General features: G+C 37.7%; 1 protein-coding gene across 1 annotated transcript in view; it reads right to left on the reverse strand.

Annotated features, from left to right (window-relative positions):
- The window catches only part of LOC6034019, an 82,273-nt gene that overhangs the window by 60,598 nt on the left and 3,639 nt on the right, over window positions 1-18,036 (reverse strand). The window contains 2 exon segments of the mRNA XM_038266161.1: window positions 10,403-10,460; window positions 10,529-10,708. Coding sequence (XP_038122089.1) covers window positions 10,403-10,460; window positions 10,529-10,708 — 238 coding nt within the window.

The raw sequence follows: 18,036 nt of genomic DNA on the forward strand, positions 1-18,036 counted from the left end.
CAGATTTCCGACGAAATAATTCCGGGTTGGTACGAAATTCCAACGAAAAATCTATTCTATCGATACTAATACCCCCAAAACGGTGTTATACCCACTCCAAAATGTTTATTTAGCAATTCTATGGTAATATATTGCCATTTAGTTGAATTAAAAGTTTGCAAAACTAAGTTTAGATAAGTTTTATATAGAATTTCCAGAGTTATATAAACTTTTATACTAAGTAGTTAGTAAACTTTATATTCAATTCAAATTATTTTTTTAATCAGTCAAGGATACCTATTTGGAGTTGGGAGACTGGATTTATGGTGATTTGTCAACAAATAACATTATTTATGTTAATTTTTCGAAAGGTGTACAAACTTTTTTTGCACCTTTTTTATTTTCGTAATAGTATTTGTTATATAACATTTTATAGAAATCATCTTTTCATAAGCTTTTTGTAGCAAAATGTCTGGCTTGAGTTTCTGAACAAAACGTAGTACTAGGTTCCTGTCAAACTTTAAATTTTTTACATGTTTCATCACAAAATGTGCATAGTGCCCAAGGGGTGTAAATACTTTTTTTACATACTGTAAATGATTTTCATTTCTGAAGAAATCCCACATGTTCAAAGAGTCAGTCAAGAAAAAAAAAGTTTTGTCATGTCTTATTTTGCACCTTTGACGTGTATTTGACATGAAAAATAACATTTTATAAGTTTCCTGATGTTGGCCTTCGAGGAGTGGACTGTACTTTTCTTGCGGCGACTGGACGTTTCGGACAGGTACAAAAACACGACCTTTCGATTCGACGTGCAAAACTCGACTTGTCATTTATTCTGTTGGCATGCATGTGTGAGTGTGTTAGTGTGTACGTGTATTTGTGGTAGCTCGCACGTTCTGACGTACGGCAGACTGGGGATGCTCAAGCGTGATCAACATACTCCCGGGCGTTGAAATACCGATTTCAATCACTCTCCTCCTCGTCCAACGCTGAAGACTCGACCTCTCCAGGACCGCGCTCCAATCACCAAGACAGCCGTCTCGGCTCGGCATCACCTTCGGCAAGACATCGGTCATCGATCTCCGCATCATCGGCACGACGTTGCCCACCGACTCGTAGTCGACGTATCTGTCCTCAACTCTCCTTTGGTGGTGTTCGTTTCGATGATCGGCTCTCCGCTGCAAGACGTCACGCACACTTATCATCGTTTCGCGTGCTGCCTCTCTCTGCTTCACCAACACATGCAACTGTGCTTTTCTCCCCTTTTCCTTCCGCTTTCTGCTCAGCACCTGCTTCCAATCGGGGCGGCGTCGATGGGGGTGGCGACGGCGACGATGTTCACTTGCGTCCGTCCGCCATTTGCAATCACAACACTGCCGAGGCCAAATCTTCCAAATTTCACCTTCTTCTGCTGCGAAAACGGAACACCTCCAGGCTAACTCCGTCGCGATCACAACTTCCGGATCAGTTTCGACGATCTCCGGACAGTGCTACTCGATGCTTCCATGCAGCAGCAATGCGTCTCTGTTCCGACCGCGGAACGCACACATTCACAAACCTTTTTCCGAGGCAAAGGGAAGCCAACAACAATTTGAAACTGTTGCTCTATTCACGAGACGGCACGGCGTCACACTCGCGGAGTCAACCGACGAGTGCTCGATTTCCTTTTTGAGGTAAGGGCACCTACACCAACTGGACTCTCCAAGTTGATGCTCGTTCACTTGTGACGACACGGCGTCACATTTGCGGACACGGCCACAAATGCTCGATTCTTTCGCAGCAACCGCTTTTACCCGAAAGCGCGTCACTACACCCGACCGACAGCAGCGATCGAATGCTCGTAAACTCTTTCCCTTTCCGAGGAGGGAAAGAGCTTCCGCCGAGATTCACTGGGTCTCGCGATCCGGCTCGAAGGACCATGTTGGCCTTCGAGGAGTGGACTGTACTTTTCTTGCGGCGACTGGACGTTTCGGACAGGTACAAAAACACGACCTTTCGATTCGACGTGCAAAACTCGACTTGTCATTTATTCTGTTGGCATGCATGTGTGAGTGTGTTAGTGTGTACGTGTATTTGTGGTAGCTCGCACGTTCTGACGTACGGCAGACTGGGGATGCTCAAGCGTGATCAACACCTGAACTGTTTTAAAAGTTCCCAATAAGGCTGGTACAAATATTGTTAAAAGTTTTGTCACCCCCTTCAAAATTGGCCCGAAAATCAGGGCAAAAATATTTTACAATAAACTTCAAAATTTCAATGAAAATTCAAGTGCAACCAGCTGAAATCAAATTAAAATACATTCTTCTGCGTTTAAAATCATTTTTAGCATGTTTGGGTTTATTAAAAAATCTTAAGATTTTTGAAAATTTTCGATGCAAAACCTTTTTTTTCGATACAATTTTTGTTTTTGTCAGATCTTAGATTTTTTTGAAAACTAATGATTGCAAAACAACTGAACTAGTGTAAAATGCATTTTAAAACACTTTTTTCATTTAAATGTGAAGACTATGGCTTGTTATTTAATTTTTTATATTTTTTTATTTTTTGCCCCCCCCTTGATACTCGGCCAGGGCCGAGGGACAAAAACTTTTTTTAATATTTGCATCGGCCTAAATAATGACTGAAAAGTCTTTTTTAGCAAATAGGCCGTGGGTTCGATTAAGTAAAACTATAGTAAAAAATTTTCATGGCCTATGAAGAGTATCGGGAACGCATTTACAACGCGATTTCAGTGGCTTTTTCTTAACTAAATATTAACATGTTAAGGTTAATGTCAACATTCCATAGATCGCCTTCCCTAAGGTGTCATGATAAGGTCCAACTGAGCTAAGCTCACCAGTTGTATTGGTCCGAGCCAGGATTTGAACCCCGATCTACCGCTTACGAGGCGGAAGCGTTACCGCTAGGCTACGTGGCTCGGTCGATTAAGCCAGTGAAAATAATTTGTAAGGCTTTTGTCTTTTTTCTGCCGGGTCCGGTGGTTTAGTGGTCAGTGTGGTAGCCTCTCACCCCGTAAGGCCTGGGTTCATTCCCAAACGGACCCGGTGGCATTTTTCGAGACGAGATTTGCCTGATCATACCTTCTATTGGATGGGGAAGTAAAACGTCGGTCCATTTGCGTAAAAGAGGTTTTGGGTGACTCGCACCACATAACCTTCGGACGCCTAGGCTATGGTTTCAAAATGTTTTTAGCTTCTCTCGTTTTCCATAAATTTATTTCAATATTATCATGTTAGATTTAAGTCGAACGGAAATCATTTTAATTATGAATGTGAGTTACGCTTAAGAAATCGGTGTTATCATATTGATTTAGCATCACTGTTAATTCAAAGTCATTGAAAGGAACAGTAACAGAAGCAGCTGCATACCTGTATAGAGTAGTTGCAGTACGGTGGTGATTATTTCAAGCCCAACACACCACCAATCGTCATTCAATTAGTTTCGATTACACTCTCGTTGTTGGGCGTTAATTCACACTCAATGCACGTAGAGGCTTCTGATGCCCCCCAGCAGACGTAAACACCAACACCACGATACGGAATTCGTCGGAAAACAAAAACACAACACAACACTTCTTGCCGTTGAGCAACTTGACGTGGATGCACACCAAAATTTCATAACATTTGGTTTCCTTTTCGGTAATTCTCAGCAAAAGGTGCCCGCACGAAACTAATGCTACTTTTGGAAAAGGCAAAAAAAACTGCAAACACAGACAAAAACCGACTGGGTTGAGCGTAATTAAAATATGCTTATTTTACTGTGCGACACGTTCTCACTACAGCAAAATTCACGATTAATCATCGGTAAAATATTTTCCTTACATTTTTCTTCGAACGCAAATCACACCCTTTGGTACCTATTAGGTATCTCTCATTTAGGAATGGTTGTAGTCTGGAAATCCATCGGGAATTGGTGACGACGACGAGTTGTGTGTTTCGCAAAGTGAGTCACACTTTCCACCTCGTTGCAAATCACGCTGATCACTGATACACTGAATAAACGATTTGTGGGACAATTTTCCTTTGGTTTGCCAAATTAACTTTTAACTTTTTCGCGTGTGACTTTTCGCACAACAGCCCTCCAGCACCATTGAGGGGTCTGCTCATATTCGGATTAAGTGACGTCGACAATTTTTACAGAAATGGCCCGTTTTCTCTCGCGCACTCACTCACTGAAGATCAGACCGAACGCGCGCCACTCGGCGATGATGATGATGTTGCGAGCTTGAGAGTATGTGTGTTAACTTTTCCAGCCTCTCGCCGTTGTGTGTTGATGTTCCTTCTTCTTTCGGGGGGAGGTCATTGGTGAGCTTTGCTCCTCCGTTCACCCCATGCGCGTCCCACTTGCTTATACGCCTCAACCATGAGCCCAAAAGCAACACAGATAAACCAGGCTTGGAGATGAGGAAGAAGCTCTTCTTTGCTAGATAAAACTAGTTACATTCTTATTTACGAGAGATTCCACACACGTAAACCGACCGCACAACCACCTCTCTTTTCTGTTGTTCTTCCACATTAGCTTTTACGAGTTAAAACCTACCGTTCGAGATGAGGTAAAAAAAACTCGAAATTCCTCTAAAGATTTAACTTGCTTTTCAACCTCTAACTAGGACCGTTTTTACACGCAAATTGACAAACTAAAACAAATCACGGATCCAAACCAGCAGGATTTTATCAGCAACCAGTTGCTGCACTCCCAAATAACAATAAAAAAAAGCTCGCTCAAGTTTCACCGCCGTAGATCGCGCTCCCGTGTCGCGGCCTCGATTCGCTCGCCAAACTTATCTTACTGAGGAGGTGCAGCCAGCAGCACTCACTCGCGAGTCGTGTACAGCGAGATTTGTTTGTAGGCCAGCCAGGCCAGCACACCGACCCAATGTTGGCTGTGAGCGTTTGGGTCGAAAAACATGATACACTGACTGTTTGCTGCTACTGTTCTTATGGGAGGTCACCGCGGAAATGTTTTATTCGTGTAATCGTGTTATTTACGACTTTGCTTCACGGGATATTAATATTGAGCCAATCTCATCGCTGAAAGAATTTCTTCCTTCATCATCGCTGATAAGAGGGCACGCCGGCGAGTTAGTTCGTTAACACTGGAACGCCCAACGCACATCAATCCACACGGACGCGTTCAACTCGCTGGTTTTCGTGCATAACTCAACAAATCGGAACGATTCAGTAGCTGTGAATTTATCATACTAAATCAAGATGAAATAGGACATTACATGAATAAACAATAACAATAAAAATAATTGTTCTATAAAACATCACTGTTGTCGTTTTGAAATTTCTACCAAAAAAATATTTCGAAAAATCGAGCTGAATAGACTCAAAAAAAAGTCTAACCATCCACATTAACGACTCCCAGGTCTTTGGTGGTCTGGTCGAAACAATGAGTCCAAAGGCTTGAACGGGGAGAGCACCCAAACCTATTTTTACTCCAAGAAACCTTCCACTTCAGGGTTCGAACTGACGACCTTTGGATTGCGAGTCCAACCGCTGCCAGCGATTCCACCGGAGCAGGCTTGGTTTGGTGTGTTGTTTGTACTTATAGCGTGGAGACGACTCCTACACTTGGAATGACATAAACGATAGTATATCCACTCCAAAATGTTTATTTAGCAATTCTATGGTAATATGTTGACATTTAGATAAATTGAAAGTTTGCAGAATTAAACAAGTTTTATATTAAATTTCCAGAGTAATATAAACTTTTATACTACCGTCAGTGGGGCTGACATTGGGTCTGGGGGTGAGATTGGGTCAAAGTATTTTTTTACAGATTTTACCATTTCTCAGGTACTCCTCAAAGAAACTAAATTCTGTTAAAAGGGTTGTGTAAGTGAAACCTTAAGATGACTTTGCTGAGAAAATCTCGTTCCTCGACCTCTCGAAAATTCAACTTTTTAAAAATTTTGTTGAAATTGATCAAAAAGTACCCAAATGTTTGATAATCTCTACTTCAAACATTGTAGCATGTCAATACGATTCCATCGAACAAGAAACACTGTTTGTATTTGAGCATCATTTTAGTTTTATTTGACCCAATGTCACCCCCTCTAAGGGGTGAGTTTGGGCCAATTTTCAAACGATTGCCATTTAAGGTTGACTCTACCTAATTACACCATATTTTGAGAAAATGTTAGTAAACTATCTAAAAACAATTCTACGATAAAAGATTTTCGATGTTATTTAAATTGTTTTTGTAATCAAGAAATTACGAGAGGTGTATCGTTTTTTGACCCACAGTCACCCCCACTGACGATAAGTAGTTAGTAAACTTCAAATTCAATCCAAATTATTTTTTTAATCAGTCAAGGCTGGGGGTGGGACACTAGATTGATGGTGATTTGTCACAAAATAACTGTCTTTATGTTAGTAATTCGAAAGGTGTACAAACTTTTTTTACACCTTTTTTTTTTTTGATAGTATTTGTTATATAAATTTTTATAGAAATCATCATTTCATGAGGTATTTGTAGGAATAAAAGTTACTTTTTGAATACAGTTGAATTCTATGTTTTAATAAAGGAAACGGGATGTTTTAACTATTTTTACTTATTCAACTTTCAAACTTTTAACGTTTTATAAATCCTTTTGGAAAATGAGGTAACACTTGAATAATACTTTTCAAATCCGTATAAATATAGTAGGTATTCATAATTAAAATTAAATTTGGATGTCATTTTTTTAATTATTGTTTTATGGGATTTCTTATAAACGAATTCTTAATCATAATTTTTGTTGAGAACATAATCTGAGTAATCCCAAGTGGGCCTGATTCTATCATAATATAAAACCAGCCCGCGGGCCGCACAGAAGACTACGGTAAGCCGCATGCTGCCCGCGGGCCGCAGTTTGGTGACCACTGGTTTACATGTTCCATCACAAAATGTGCAAAGTGCCCAAGGGGTGTAAATACATTTTTTACATACTATACTGACTATACAAAACAAATTAAAATGTTCTTCAAATTGAAATGAAATATAAATAATAAAAATACAATCTATAAACAATATAAAATGTCTTCCAATATTTTTTGTTATTTTGGGAACTGCAAATAAACAATGTATATTCTGAATCATGTGTGCACTCATATACTATCCATCAACACAGAAACCTAGGCAAGCGGAGTCATTCAGTAAATTTATAAGTTTGAAATTTGTGATTTAAAGAATCTTTACCCTAAATTTCAGCCAATTTGGTCCATTAAGTCCCCTCAAACATGTGATAAATTGTATTTCAAACATGTGTTGATTCAGAATTGAGAATCAAGTCCCCCTCTTCCCTACACATGAAAATCTAAATGCTCAAAATGATTATTTTTTCTCGATCTCTCTACCGTCTCACCGCTTTTATTCTTCTGTAGTAAAAAAACTGTAGTGAATGAGTCGCAATCGCAACATTTTTTTGACTCTCCCCATCTTTTCAAAATACTCCCAAATAGAAATTTTCATGCAAGCCATTTTAATTTTTCCACCATTCTTGTGAATGAGAAAAGGAAGGAGATCTTAGTGATAAATTTCCTGAAAGAAACAAGTTTGTACAAAAAAATTTAGAATTTTTTTTTATTATGCAGCAAAAGTGGTAAAATGCATTAATAAAAAATAAGAAAATTTTGTTCTTGTACAAACACTTGTAAACTGTTTGGAATACATTGTTTTACGCTTACGAGTTAAACTTTTTTTGCAGACTCGATTATCCGAAGGTTTGTATGAGTCTTCGGATAATCGAATCACGAACAAAAAAAATCGTTTTTTTATTGTATTACTTTTAACAACAAATAAGAGTTTTGCGACCCTATTTTAGTCAAATTTCAGTTGTTGACATACAAAATACATTTTCTCAGTATTTGAACACCGCCATTTTGGCCGCCATCTTGAATTTAAAAAATCTGAACCACTTTATAGCATGTTTGTCAAGCTTAACATTAAAAAACAAGACAACGAAAAAAAAATTTCGGTGGTTCTATTATCCGACGTTTCGATTATCAAAAGTGAAATGCGAGGCCTTCGGATAATCGAGTCTGGACTGTAATTGCATTTTTATTCAAAATGGGCACTTGTGAACTTTTAACAATTGAGCACTTCCATTCGAGCAGTTTTTGCTTTTTTCTACAATGTATTTCTTATGGAGCGAACTGTCAAAAACTGCTCGACTGCGGGTGCTCCATTCTCAATGGAGCATTTCCATTCGAGCAGTTTTTGCTTTTTGCCTTCCTCACTGAGGTAAGGCTATAATCCTGCTCTAAAAATGAACTTCGTATAAAAACGTCGTAGACCCACCTTCATGTATACATATCGACTCAGAATCGAAAACTGAACAAATGTCTGTGTGTATGTGTGTGTGTATGTGTGTGTATGTATGTATGTGACCAACAAACTAGCTCATGTTTCTCGGCACTGGCTGAACCGATTTGATCCGAACCGGTTGCATTCGACTTGGTTTAGGGTCCCATAGATCGAGTTTTATACAGATTGAAGTTTCGATAAGTAGTTCAAAAGTTATGTATAAAAATGTGTTTTCACATATATTTGGATCTCACTTAACTGTACACCCAAACGAAAAATATATCTCAAAATCTGTAACAGTGAATTTGCTGCAGAAAATGTTATATTTTATTACATTTTTTGCAGCAAGCCCATAGATCATTTTTGCCCGCGTGTAAACACGTCAGCGATCTACAGTTCTCACCAACACATAGAATGCTGGCGCGTCCCCGAGCAACAATCTAGAGAGAACATTATGTTCGCGCTCTGTCCCTCACCATTCAAGCGTCCATGGCGCGGTGGTAGGCTGTCGGATCAGCAACCTAGAAGTTGATGGTTCAATCCTCATTCTGTTAAGGTTTTTTTTTCTGCAATACAATCAATCTGCCGTCGGTAATGTCGATAATTGTCGGTAACGGGCAAAAATGTCATACCCCTATATCGCAAAAAATGCATGAGGACAGTTTTCCGGTTGGGTGTATGTAAACTATGTCCGGGTCCATCATCCGACCCATCGTTGGTTAGGTTATCAAAAGACCTTTCCAACGAGCCCAAAACATTGAAGATCTGGCAACCCTGTCTCGAGATATAGCCACTTAGGGACCGTTCATAAACCACGTGTACACTTTTTTGAGAATCTGTTACCCCCCCCCCCCCCCTTTGTGGACAATTGTCCATACAAAAATCTTTTGTATGGATCGTGGACAATTGCCATACCCCCTAAAGTGTCCACGTGGTTTATTGATGGTCCCTTAAGTGATATTGATATACTTTTTTGAAGCCGGATTTCACTTAAATGTATGTAAACTATGTCCGGGTCCATCATCGGACCCATCTTTGGTTAGGTTATCAAAAGACCTTTCCAACGAGTCCAAAACATTGAACATCTGGCAACCCTGTCTCGAGATATGGCCACTTAAGTGATATTGATGTACTTTTTTGAAGCCGGATCTAAAAAATAGATGAAACTTGTGTACAGCCATTGTTGTGAGGAAGGCTCCAACCACATAGGTGGATTAAGTTAGTTTTTCTTCAATGTATTTCTTATGGAGCGAAAACAAAAACTGCTCGACTGCGGGTCCATTTATGTTAAACGTAAAATATTTTCATGAATTTGTTGATATTTTTCACATATATTACAGTAAAATGACTGTTCTCATGGATGAATCTGACTGTGATACTTTTTGTTGGGTTATTTTGAAAATTGGGCATGCAAATTTTGTTAAAAAGATTTATTTAAAACTATTTTTGATCGTATTTTTGTCGACCATTAGCTGAATAATTGGATTCCCCAGATTTTATAAAATAAAGTTACTTAACTATTTTTTTTTTCCCCTCAGCCCCATGAAAAGTTTGTCCCCCATGACAGGTGAGTCAATCTGAAAATGCAATTTTCCCTGACCGTCGATGTCTTTTGTCGATGCTATATGTACCTATACGGTTCAAATATCCATCGAGCGAGTGAGTGTATAAAGCTGCCATCGTGTTATGTGACTTCAACGCTCAACTCTTTTTTTGCCTTTTCGATGTGTTTGTGTTTGGCCGTACGATCTCGGTAAATTCATGCCACTGACGGCAGGTTACGTGCCTCTGGCTGACACTGACCATTCACTTGTATAAGTCACCGTAGTGCTTCTTGTACTGCCCAGACGTGCTGGAGTTAATTGCAATACAACCTTAACTTTGTTGGAAAACTTGTTTCTGGCTTCCAATACTAGCTCAAAGTTTGCTGGAAGTGTGTTTGATAGCAGAACATACACATGCAACTGTTCAACACAGCTTTACAGGTTGGGTGCTAACTGCCAGCACGAATTCCCACAATTCACAGTCAGTGAAAAAGCATTGAGAAAGACTCGAGAAAACATAGAATGAATATCTAATCGCTCGTGCTGCACTCTATGTTTCAATACAAAAAGCTTTTCAAACTTACCCAATCGCGAATCACTTCGTCTTTTAACACGAAGTTTTATCATACAGGATTGTATGCACTGAAAAAGAGAAAATGGGACATTAGATATCGCAGTACGATTGAATCAATTTGGATTTCTTTGATTACCTCATGTATGTGTTTGATCACCTCTGCTCTAGGCGAATCTTCCAGCTTTCGTTCGTTAACGTCCAATATTTCGTCCGCGACCTCGAGGTTGTCCTTATCGGCAGGACTGCCGTACAGCTTAATTTTACCATCACGACTTTCCACTAAAATTATTACATATCCGTTCAACTCAACAACTTGCTGTAAATAGAGAAGAAAAATATAAAATAAAATAAAATTATACCATTAAACTTTTTTTTTACATTTTCATTTGTAAAATAAGATCCCAGTCACGACATTCTTACAGGATTGTAGCAGCGCTGGTAATTCTTACAGCCATCTAGCAGAAATGTTCCACCGTTCTAGCAGGATTTTGGCAGAACCAGCACTGCTAGAATATTTCGTGACAGGGATATATATACAGAAATTTCCCACGAAAATAGAATGAAAAAAAAAACAAAAGTACTAGAATCGGGCTCAATATTTTTTTGGGGGTTCCCTGGTCGAAATAATTAGACCCGTATTATTTTGTTTGGCCATTAGGGTGACCTACGCCGTGTTAGGGTGGTCCAAAAAAGTGCCATTTTCGTGGATTTTCGCAAAAACCACTTGTTTCAAAAATCATAACTCCCTGCCATTTCAACCGATTTTAGCTGTCTTATACGCAAATAAAAGGTGATAAGTTGGACCGAGTACTTTTTTCCATGCTGTTTCCGTGGGGAATTGGATACTAAAGCCCTATGTCAATTTTTATGTACAACGGTAAGAAAACATGGTTAAAAACCATTTCTGATCACTTTTTTCATTTTAATGAAAACAAATTTTTTTGACACGACAACATTTTTTCGATGGATCAACTATGGTCCCCTTGGAACGAGCTGTCAAGTAGTAGCTTTTCTGTCAAGAAGGACCGCGAGGTTAATTTTTCAAAATTGATTTAAAAATCCATTTTAAACTCTTTGTGATCGTACAAAGGGTCATTGTACTCAGAAAAATAAGCTTTATCGCTGTAAACAATAATATCAGCAATCTTAGCTTCATTTTAGGACCCAACTGCTGTTTATTAGGATGGCTCGAGAAGGTCGATTTTTGAAAACATGTTTTTTTCGGTTGCTTTTATGCCCCTAAACAACTCCCCGAAATTTAGGAGCAATCTGTTGCGTCCACACTTTGCGCAATGCATTTTAATTTTGTATGGGAATTAGTATGGAAAACCTCTCTTTTTTACATTTGATTTTTATTTTCCACTTGCCGGGTCCGGTGTATTAGTGGTTATCGTGGTAGCCTCTTAACCCAGCAGGCCTGGGTGAAATCCAGACGAACCCGGTGGCATTTTTCGAGACGAGATTTGCCTTTTATCGGATGGGGAAGTAAAACGTCGGTCCATTTGCGTAAAAAAGGTTTTGGTTGACTCACCACAGATAATCTTCGGACGCCTAGAGATGAGCAGAAACTCGCAACAGAGACAACAAAAGGCCCGGGGGTCGTTAAAGTGGATTTCTTTGCTTTTTTTATATTTTCCACTAAATTTTTCAAACCAACACAATACGTTATTTGATCGTGTTTTTACCGATGTAGGGTAAAGTAGGGCAAGACGACCGTATGGGGCAACAGGAACAATCGCTCGTATGATCGTTATTCTTACAATTTCCAATATTTCCAATATGATGAATAGTTACTAGCAATGCAATTAGTTAATTCTACTACCACATAACGACCAAAACGACTTAAACGCCACTGGACACATGATTGAATGATGTTTTTTTTAAATCCTTTGTTTTCTTATAACATTTAGAAAAAAACAAAATAAGACTTAAGGTTCGTTTTAAAGTCCATTTTATCAAACTGTCATTTTTTCCAAGATCAGTAGTGTACCTACCAATGATTTGTACCTATTATGAAGTATGATAAATCATTTTGGTTATTTTTGTTGAGAGCTTCTGAAAAACTTGTGCAGATGGGGCAAGTGTACCATATGGATTTTAAGTATGGAAACAATGACGAATTGCTGCAACAACACATTTTATTAAGAAATTACATAAATACTGATTAACAACTGTTAAAAAAACTGTTAAAAAAATCCGTACCAAATGTAGGGATATTATAAAAAAATACCATTTATCATCCAAGAAATTTTTTTTCGCAAAAACAATCAAAATATTAGTAAAATATTATTATATCATCAAAAACTGAAAGTAACGTTTCAAATAAATTCTTATCTGATGTGTCTAAGCGATAACAGTTCAATTGTTAACAAATTAACATGTTTTTTCATGAATTGTACCAATGGGTTGTTCGTCTTGCCCCACTAGTTGAGTAGAACGTACGGAAAATCAATATTTTTAAAATCATTTTTTATAATACTAAACAGGAATTTTTAGAAACTTGTTCTATCCAATTCTTAGTCAAGACCTGGAATAAAACGATTATCAAAAAATCCAGCTGATTTATTTACGTTTTAAATGGGTTTTAACGAGCATTTCCCTAACTTGTTACACATGCCCCACCTTCCCCTACATATACATTTGATCGAGCTACGTAGCCTAGAGGTAACGCGCGAAAAGCTGAAGGTCGGGGATCAAATCCCGGCTCGGATCAACAAAACTGGTGATCTTTTCCCTTCTGGATTCGATTGCTTACTAAAGGGTAAGTACACAAGCTAGACCCGACCCGACACCCGACATTAACCTTAACAAGTTAACATTAAGTTAAGAAACAGCCACTGAATCCGCTTTGTAAATGCGGTCCCGATACTCTTTTGTTGAGTTATGGGAAAAAAAATACTTTTGCTCTTTACATAAAAATGTACATACACACAAAAAAATATTTCTGATTGTTACATCATTTATGATGTAACACTTTTGCACGTCATTAAACATTTAAATACAAATGCAATTTGATGTAAATTTGCAACAAATTATACGTAAAAACATGATTTTACGTGTGATTCAACAGTTTACATCGAATTTCAAGTTTACATCAACTGAGTTTACATGTGATTCTATTTTTCCGTGTCGAGTAAATTCACATATTTTTTTCTGTGTAGGGCTTTAGGACCCAATTAACTCAAAATGCATCGCGTGGTAGGTGGTGAATTCTGCAACTGCTAGCTTAAAAAATCGTTATAGCCGATTCAGAGTTTAATCGCGTGTTTATTAAGAAAATTGCGTGTGAAGTTTTCAGTTGCGCAAAATGCGTCGAAATTTGATTTTATTTGAAAATCTAATGGGAGGGCCTCGTGGCGCGGTGGTTGGCGGCTTTGGCTGCCAATCGCTTAGTTGCTATGGGATGCGGGTTCGATTCAAGCCTTATCCTCATTTTTTGTTTCCGGCGTTCACGCTGCCGGGCGCAGTTCCGAACGGAAAATCGAAGGATCGCCCACCGACCCGCAGGAAGCAGCCAAGGTGGCCCCCGAGACGGTGGAGTCACGGAGGAGGAAGCCGGGGAGGTACTCTACAGTTCGGCTGAGCTGTGGGGGATTTTCTCCGAGTACATCGGCAGGTTCAAGACCTGCAAGATCCGCTTGGACCAAGTAACCCTCGTCAGTTACATGATCTCCAAGTATGGAATTTAAAGAGTTGTTTTGGTTTTTTATTATATATTGTTTTTATTGATCCTCGGTCCCAACCTGGTCAAAGCACCGAAAAGGACCTAATAAAAATAAGTTAAGAATAAAAAAACCTTTGCATGGCAATATCTCAGCAACTAAGGGTCGTATCAACAAAGTTCAATAAAGCAAAATATAGAGAATTTTCTCAGCTTTTCAAATAAAAAATTTTCAAAGGTGGGCAAACATGAGTACTAATTTTAAAAATGAAAAACTGCGATTATTTTCAAAAAAGTTACCTTAAAATGGATGTAACTTGAAAACGGTGCACTTTATAAAAAAAATCACTAAAGATCTTTTTGATTTCAAATTCGATTTTTCGAAAACTCAAGGTGAAAAATTTTTGCGACCGTTATTTCGATTTTTTGTTAAAATCTGTATTGATTCAAAAAAGTATAACTCGGTCAAAGATTTTTTGCCCATTCTGGAAATTTCTGAAAAGTTGGCATTTGATTGTCCTCTAAAACATATCAAAAATAAAAAAAAATAAAAATAGTGTTTTTTTGCAAATCAAGTTTTAGTGACAAAAAGTGAAATTAAAAATCACCATTTTTTTTACTGTGTATCATTGTTTTCAGTGTAGTCCATATCCATACCTACAACTTTGCCGAAGACATCAAATCGATCAAAAAATTCCTTCCAATGATACAGATTTTTTAATTTCCACATATCATTTTTGTATGGACAGCTGCCAAATTTGTATGGAAAATTATATGAACGAACTAATGATGCAAAATGGCTTCTTTGGGCATACAGAAGGCACCAAAAAAGTTTCAGCCGGATTTAAAAATACAAAAATTAAAATTAAAGAAAAAAAAAACCGATTCCGTACACAGAAAAAAATCAATTCCCGTAATCGTGAATTAAGTTCACGAATGTGAGATCCACGAAGGAATTTATTCATGAGTATGGTGCATTTGCACCATAAACGTGAATTTATTCCTTCGTGGTTCTCATAATCGTGAACTGACTTCACGGTTTCGAGAATTGATTTTTTTCTGTGTAGAGAACTGCTCTATTGTGGATGTACCTAGAACAGTGGTTCTCAACCTTTATTGATCCATTCCCCCCTTGGCTGAATTTCAGGAACATCATTCCCCCCCCAACTAATGGGTATCATTGCACAAATGTCATAATTTTGGTATTAATGTTTGCAGAAACTTTAAATTTTTCTCAACATTTCATTTTTTTCTTCACTCGCAACAATTTACACATACTTGCAGCATTTTTTAAATGCATTTTCATTATCTGTTCATATTTAATGGAATGCAAAAGCTCCCGAAAAATCTTTTTATTATAATCTTTTTATAAATGTTCCTGTATGTTGCAATATTATAAACACTAACAGTTTTAGTTTTTATCAATCACAGACAGAAATCATGACTGATATTTTATTCAAAGAAAAAGACAAAATAGACTTCATATATTTTTGCCTTTCTTACTAAAGAAAGGTATAGGTTTTACTTTAAGCCAGGACGTCATTTCCAGCTTCGTAAATATGTCGATTCAGCATGAATTTTAAACCGAAAAATCGCTAAAAAATCACACTGCATCGATTTTCGACGCTCTATCGATTCACCTTGATAGAACTCGTCTATCTCGAACCCTCGAATTTTGAGAAAATAAATTCCGTGGAGGTCGAGTGATGTTCGTATGTGGTAAAATTTTGCAAAATTTTGTGTCGCGCCGTTCTCAGCTCCCATAAATCCGATTTCGGTTCTCCTAAATGCAGATGAAAGCTAGTGTGCTGAACCTGGGCGAGTTGCCGCGCAAATTTCGAATTATCCATCTGTTTTCGGATGCGGCCAGACTTTTCCAGAAAATACACAGTTTCCAAATGAAAATATGGTCCAATTTTTTCATTTTCATATCTTTTATTTATCTCAAAAATTGCATTTTTCGAGCTCTACAACCTCCCAAATGTTCATCCAGATTCATAATATGGTTCTGGAGTTAGAGCCGTTTGATTGACCTACCATAAGAAACAAAATCCCTAAAAAAAGGTAAAAGCCCACCTGGTGACCTTCGCCAACATTTTTCATTTCTGATTTTATTCGAAATTTCTTGCTACATTCATAGTACAGACCATTAGTGAGCATCTGAAACAAATTTGACATCGATCGGCAATCCCGATCAATTTTTAGAACGATTTACTTTTTGCCTTTCTTACTAAAGAAAGGTATAGGTTTTACTTTAAGCCAGGACGTCATTTCCAGCTTCGTAAATATGTCGATTCAGCATGAATTTTAAACCGAAAAATCGCTAAAAAATCACACTGCATCGATTTTCGACGCCTCGTCGCCAAGTTGTCAAGTTGAGCTTCGAATGCTGGCGCGAGAATGCTGGCGCATATGTTTCGGCTCGACTTATACTCGTTCGTAGTAGCTTGTCTACCGATGTTTCCTTCAACATGTAAGATATCGTAGCTTTTCGGTTTCTTTTGCTCTGTCCGTTTTTGCATAACTGTCCAATGTTAATGCAAAAACTTTTTGACATAGGACATTCATCCGGGTACAATCAATTTGTTTCCCGTGTGCTCCTAAAATCGCCTTTAAGTAGGCTTCATTTGTCGTGTCGTTTTATTAAACAGAGTTCATTGGATTCCAATAGGAGCTTTCGAAGCTTCTAAGCTTTATATCGTTTTCAAAGTTTTCAATGCTCGCGACGCCAATGGCTATCTACCTAAGGTATTGCGATTGAGTGTGTAGTGGTGCGGTTGTAAAAATATCTATCTCTGACTCTCTCACTTTCGTAGACGCTGAATGGCAAACTTCCCACAGTGCGGTTAACTCGGTTTTGCTTTGCGTCTGCTTTGTTCGGTTTTTGGGCTCGTACAAAAACTAGAAAACCAAAACCGCGGTGTGTGTCGTCACTTGCGCATTGGAAGCTAAGAATTTGTACGATTAAAAATAGTCGATAAGTGAAAATTGTGTTTTCAATTTCTTTTAGAAAACACATCATTAATAATACCTTGCTTTCATCATAAGATTTTTTGTATCAAGTCGATGTTGTGAATTGAGAGAAGTTATATTCTTTAGTAAGAAAGGCTCTATCTCACCCCTGGTGGGATTAAATCGGGTTTTTACAAAAACTAATATTTGATGCTCGATTATTTTTCAAAGTAATGGAATTTTGCCCAAAACGATGCAAAAACTCCCAGGAATTAATTTGAATAATGTTCGAAAAAAACGAATCAACGCAAAACTTCACAAATATATTTTATAAAAAGCTTCCCAGTTGAAAAAACTAAACTTAACAAAACCAAAGCAGAATTGACATAAAATAAAAATATTTTCATAACATTCTCATTTGAAAGGAAATGAAATTTAGCTTGAGCTTATTAAAAAAAAATAGTATAGCTAATTTTTTAAATTTATAACAAAATATGCTCATGTTTAAAATAATGTTATTATTTATAAAATTATTTATGAAATTCCATTCTTCAAAAATTGCTCATGTTTGAGAGAATGCAAATATTTTAAAAAAATTGATGGTATTATTCAGAACAATTTCAAGGAGTAAACTTTTTTGAATTTTAGGTTTTGTTAGCTATATTTTTTAAATACCTGCAAAGATAAATAAAATAAAAATTGCTGTTGAATTTTATCACAGAAACATATTTAAAATATATTGTGAACATCACAGGTTATTTAAATACAACCAGAGATTTATATTTTTTACAAATACGCATTGGATTTCTATTACATCGTCATTCCCCCCCAAGAACGGCCAAATTCCCCCCCCCCCCCCCGGGGGGAATTCCTCACCGGTTGAGAAACACTGACCTAGAACATCGCAGCACGGGGTATTTCTTCTGCACATTTCCAACAACAGTACTTGTTCGGTAACTTGGCTGATAATGTAGCATAGTTACCGAATGCTGCTCGCTAATTGGGCTGAACGAAAAATGACGAGGGGACCG

Source organism: Culex quinquefasciatus, chromosome 3 (genome assembly GCF_015732765.1).
Source record: "Culex quinquefasciatus strain JHB chromosome 3, VPISU_Cqui_1.0_pri_paternal, whole genome shotgun sequence".
NCBI classification, from domain to species: domain Eukaryota; kingdom Metazoa; phylum Arthropoda; class Insecta; order Diptera; family Culicidae; genus Culex; species Culex quinquefasciatus.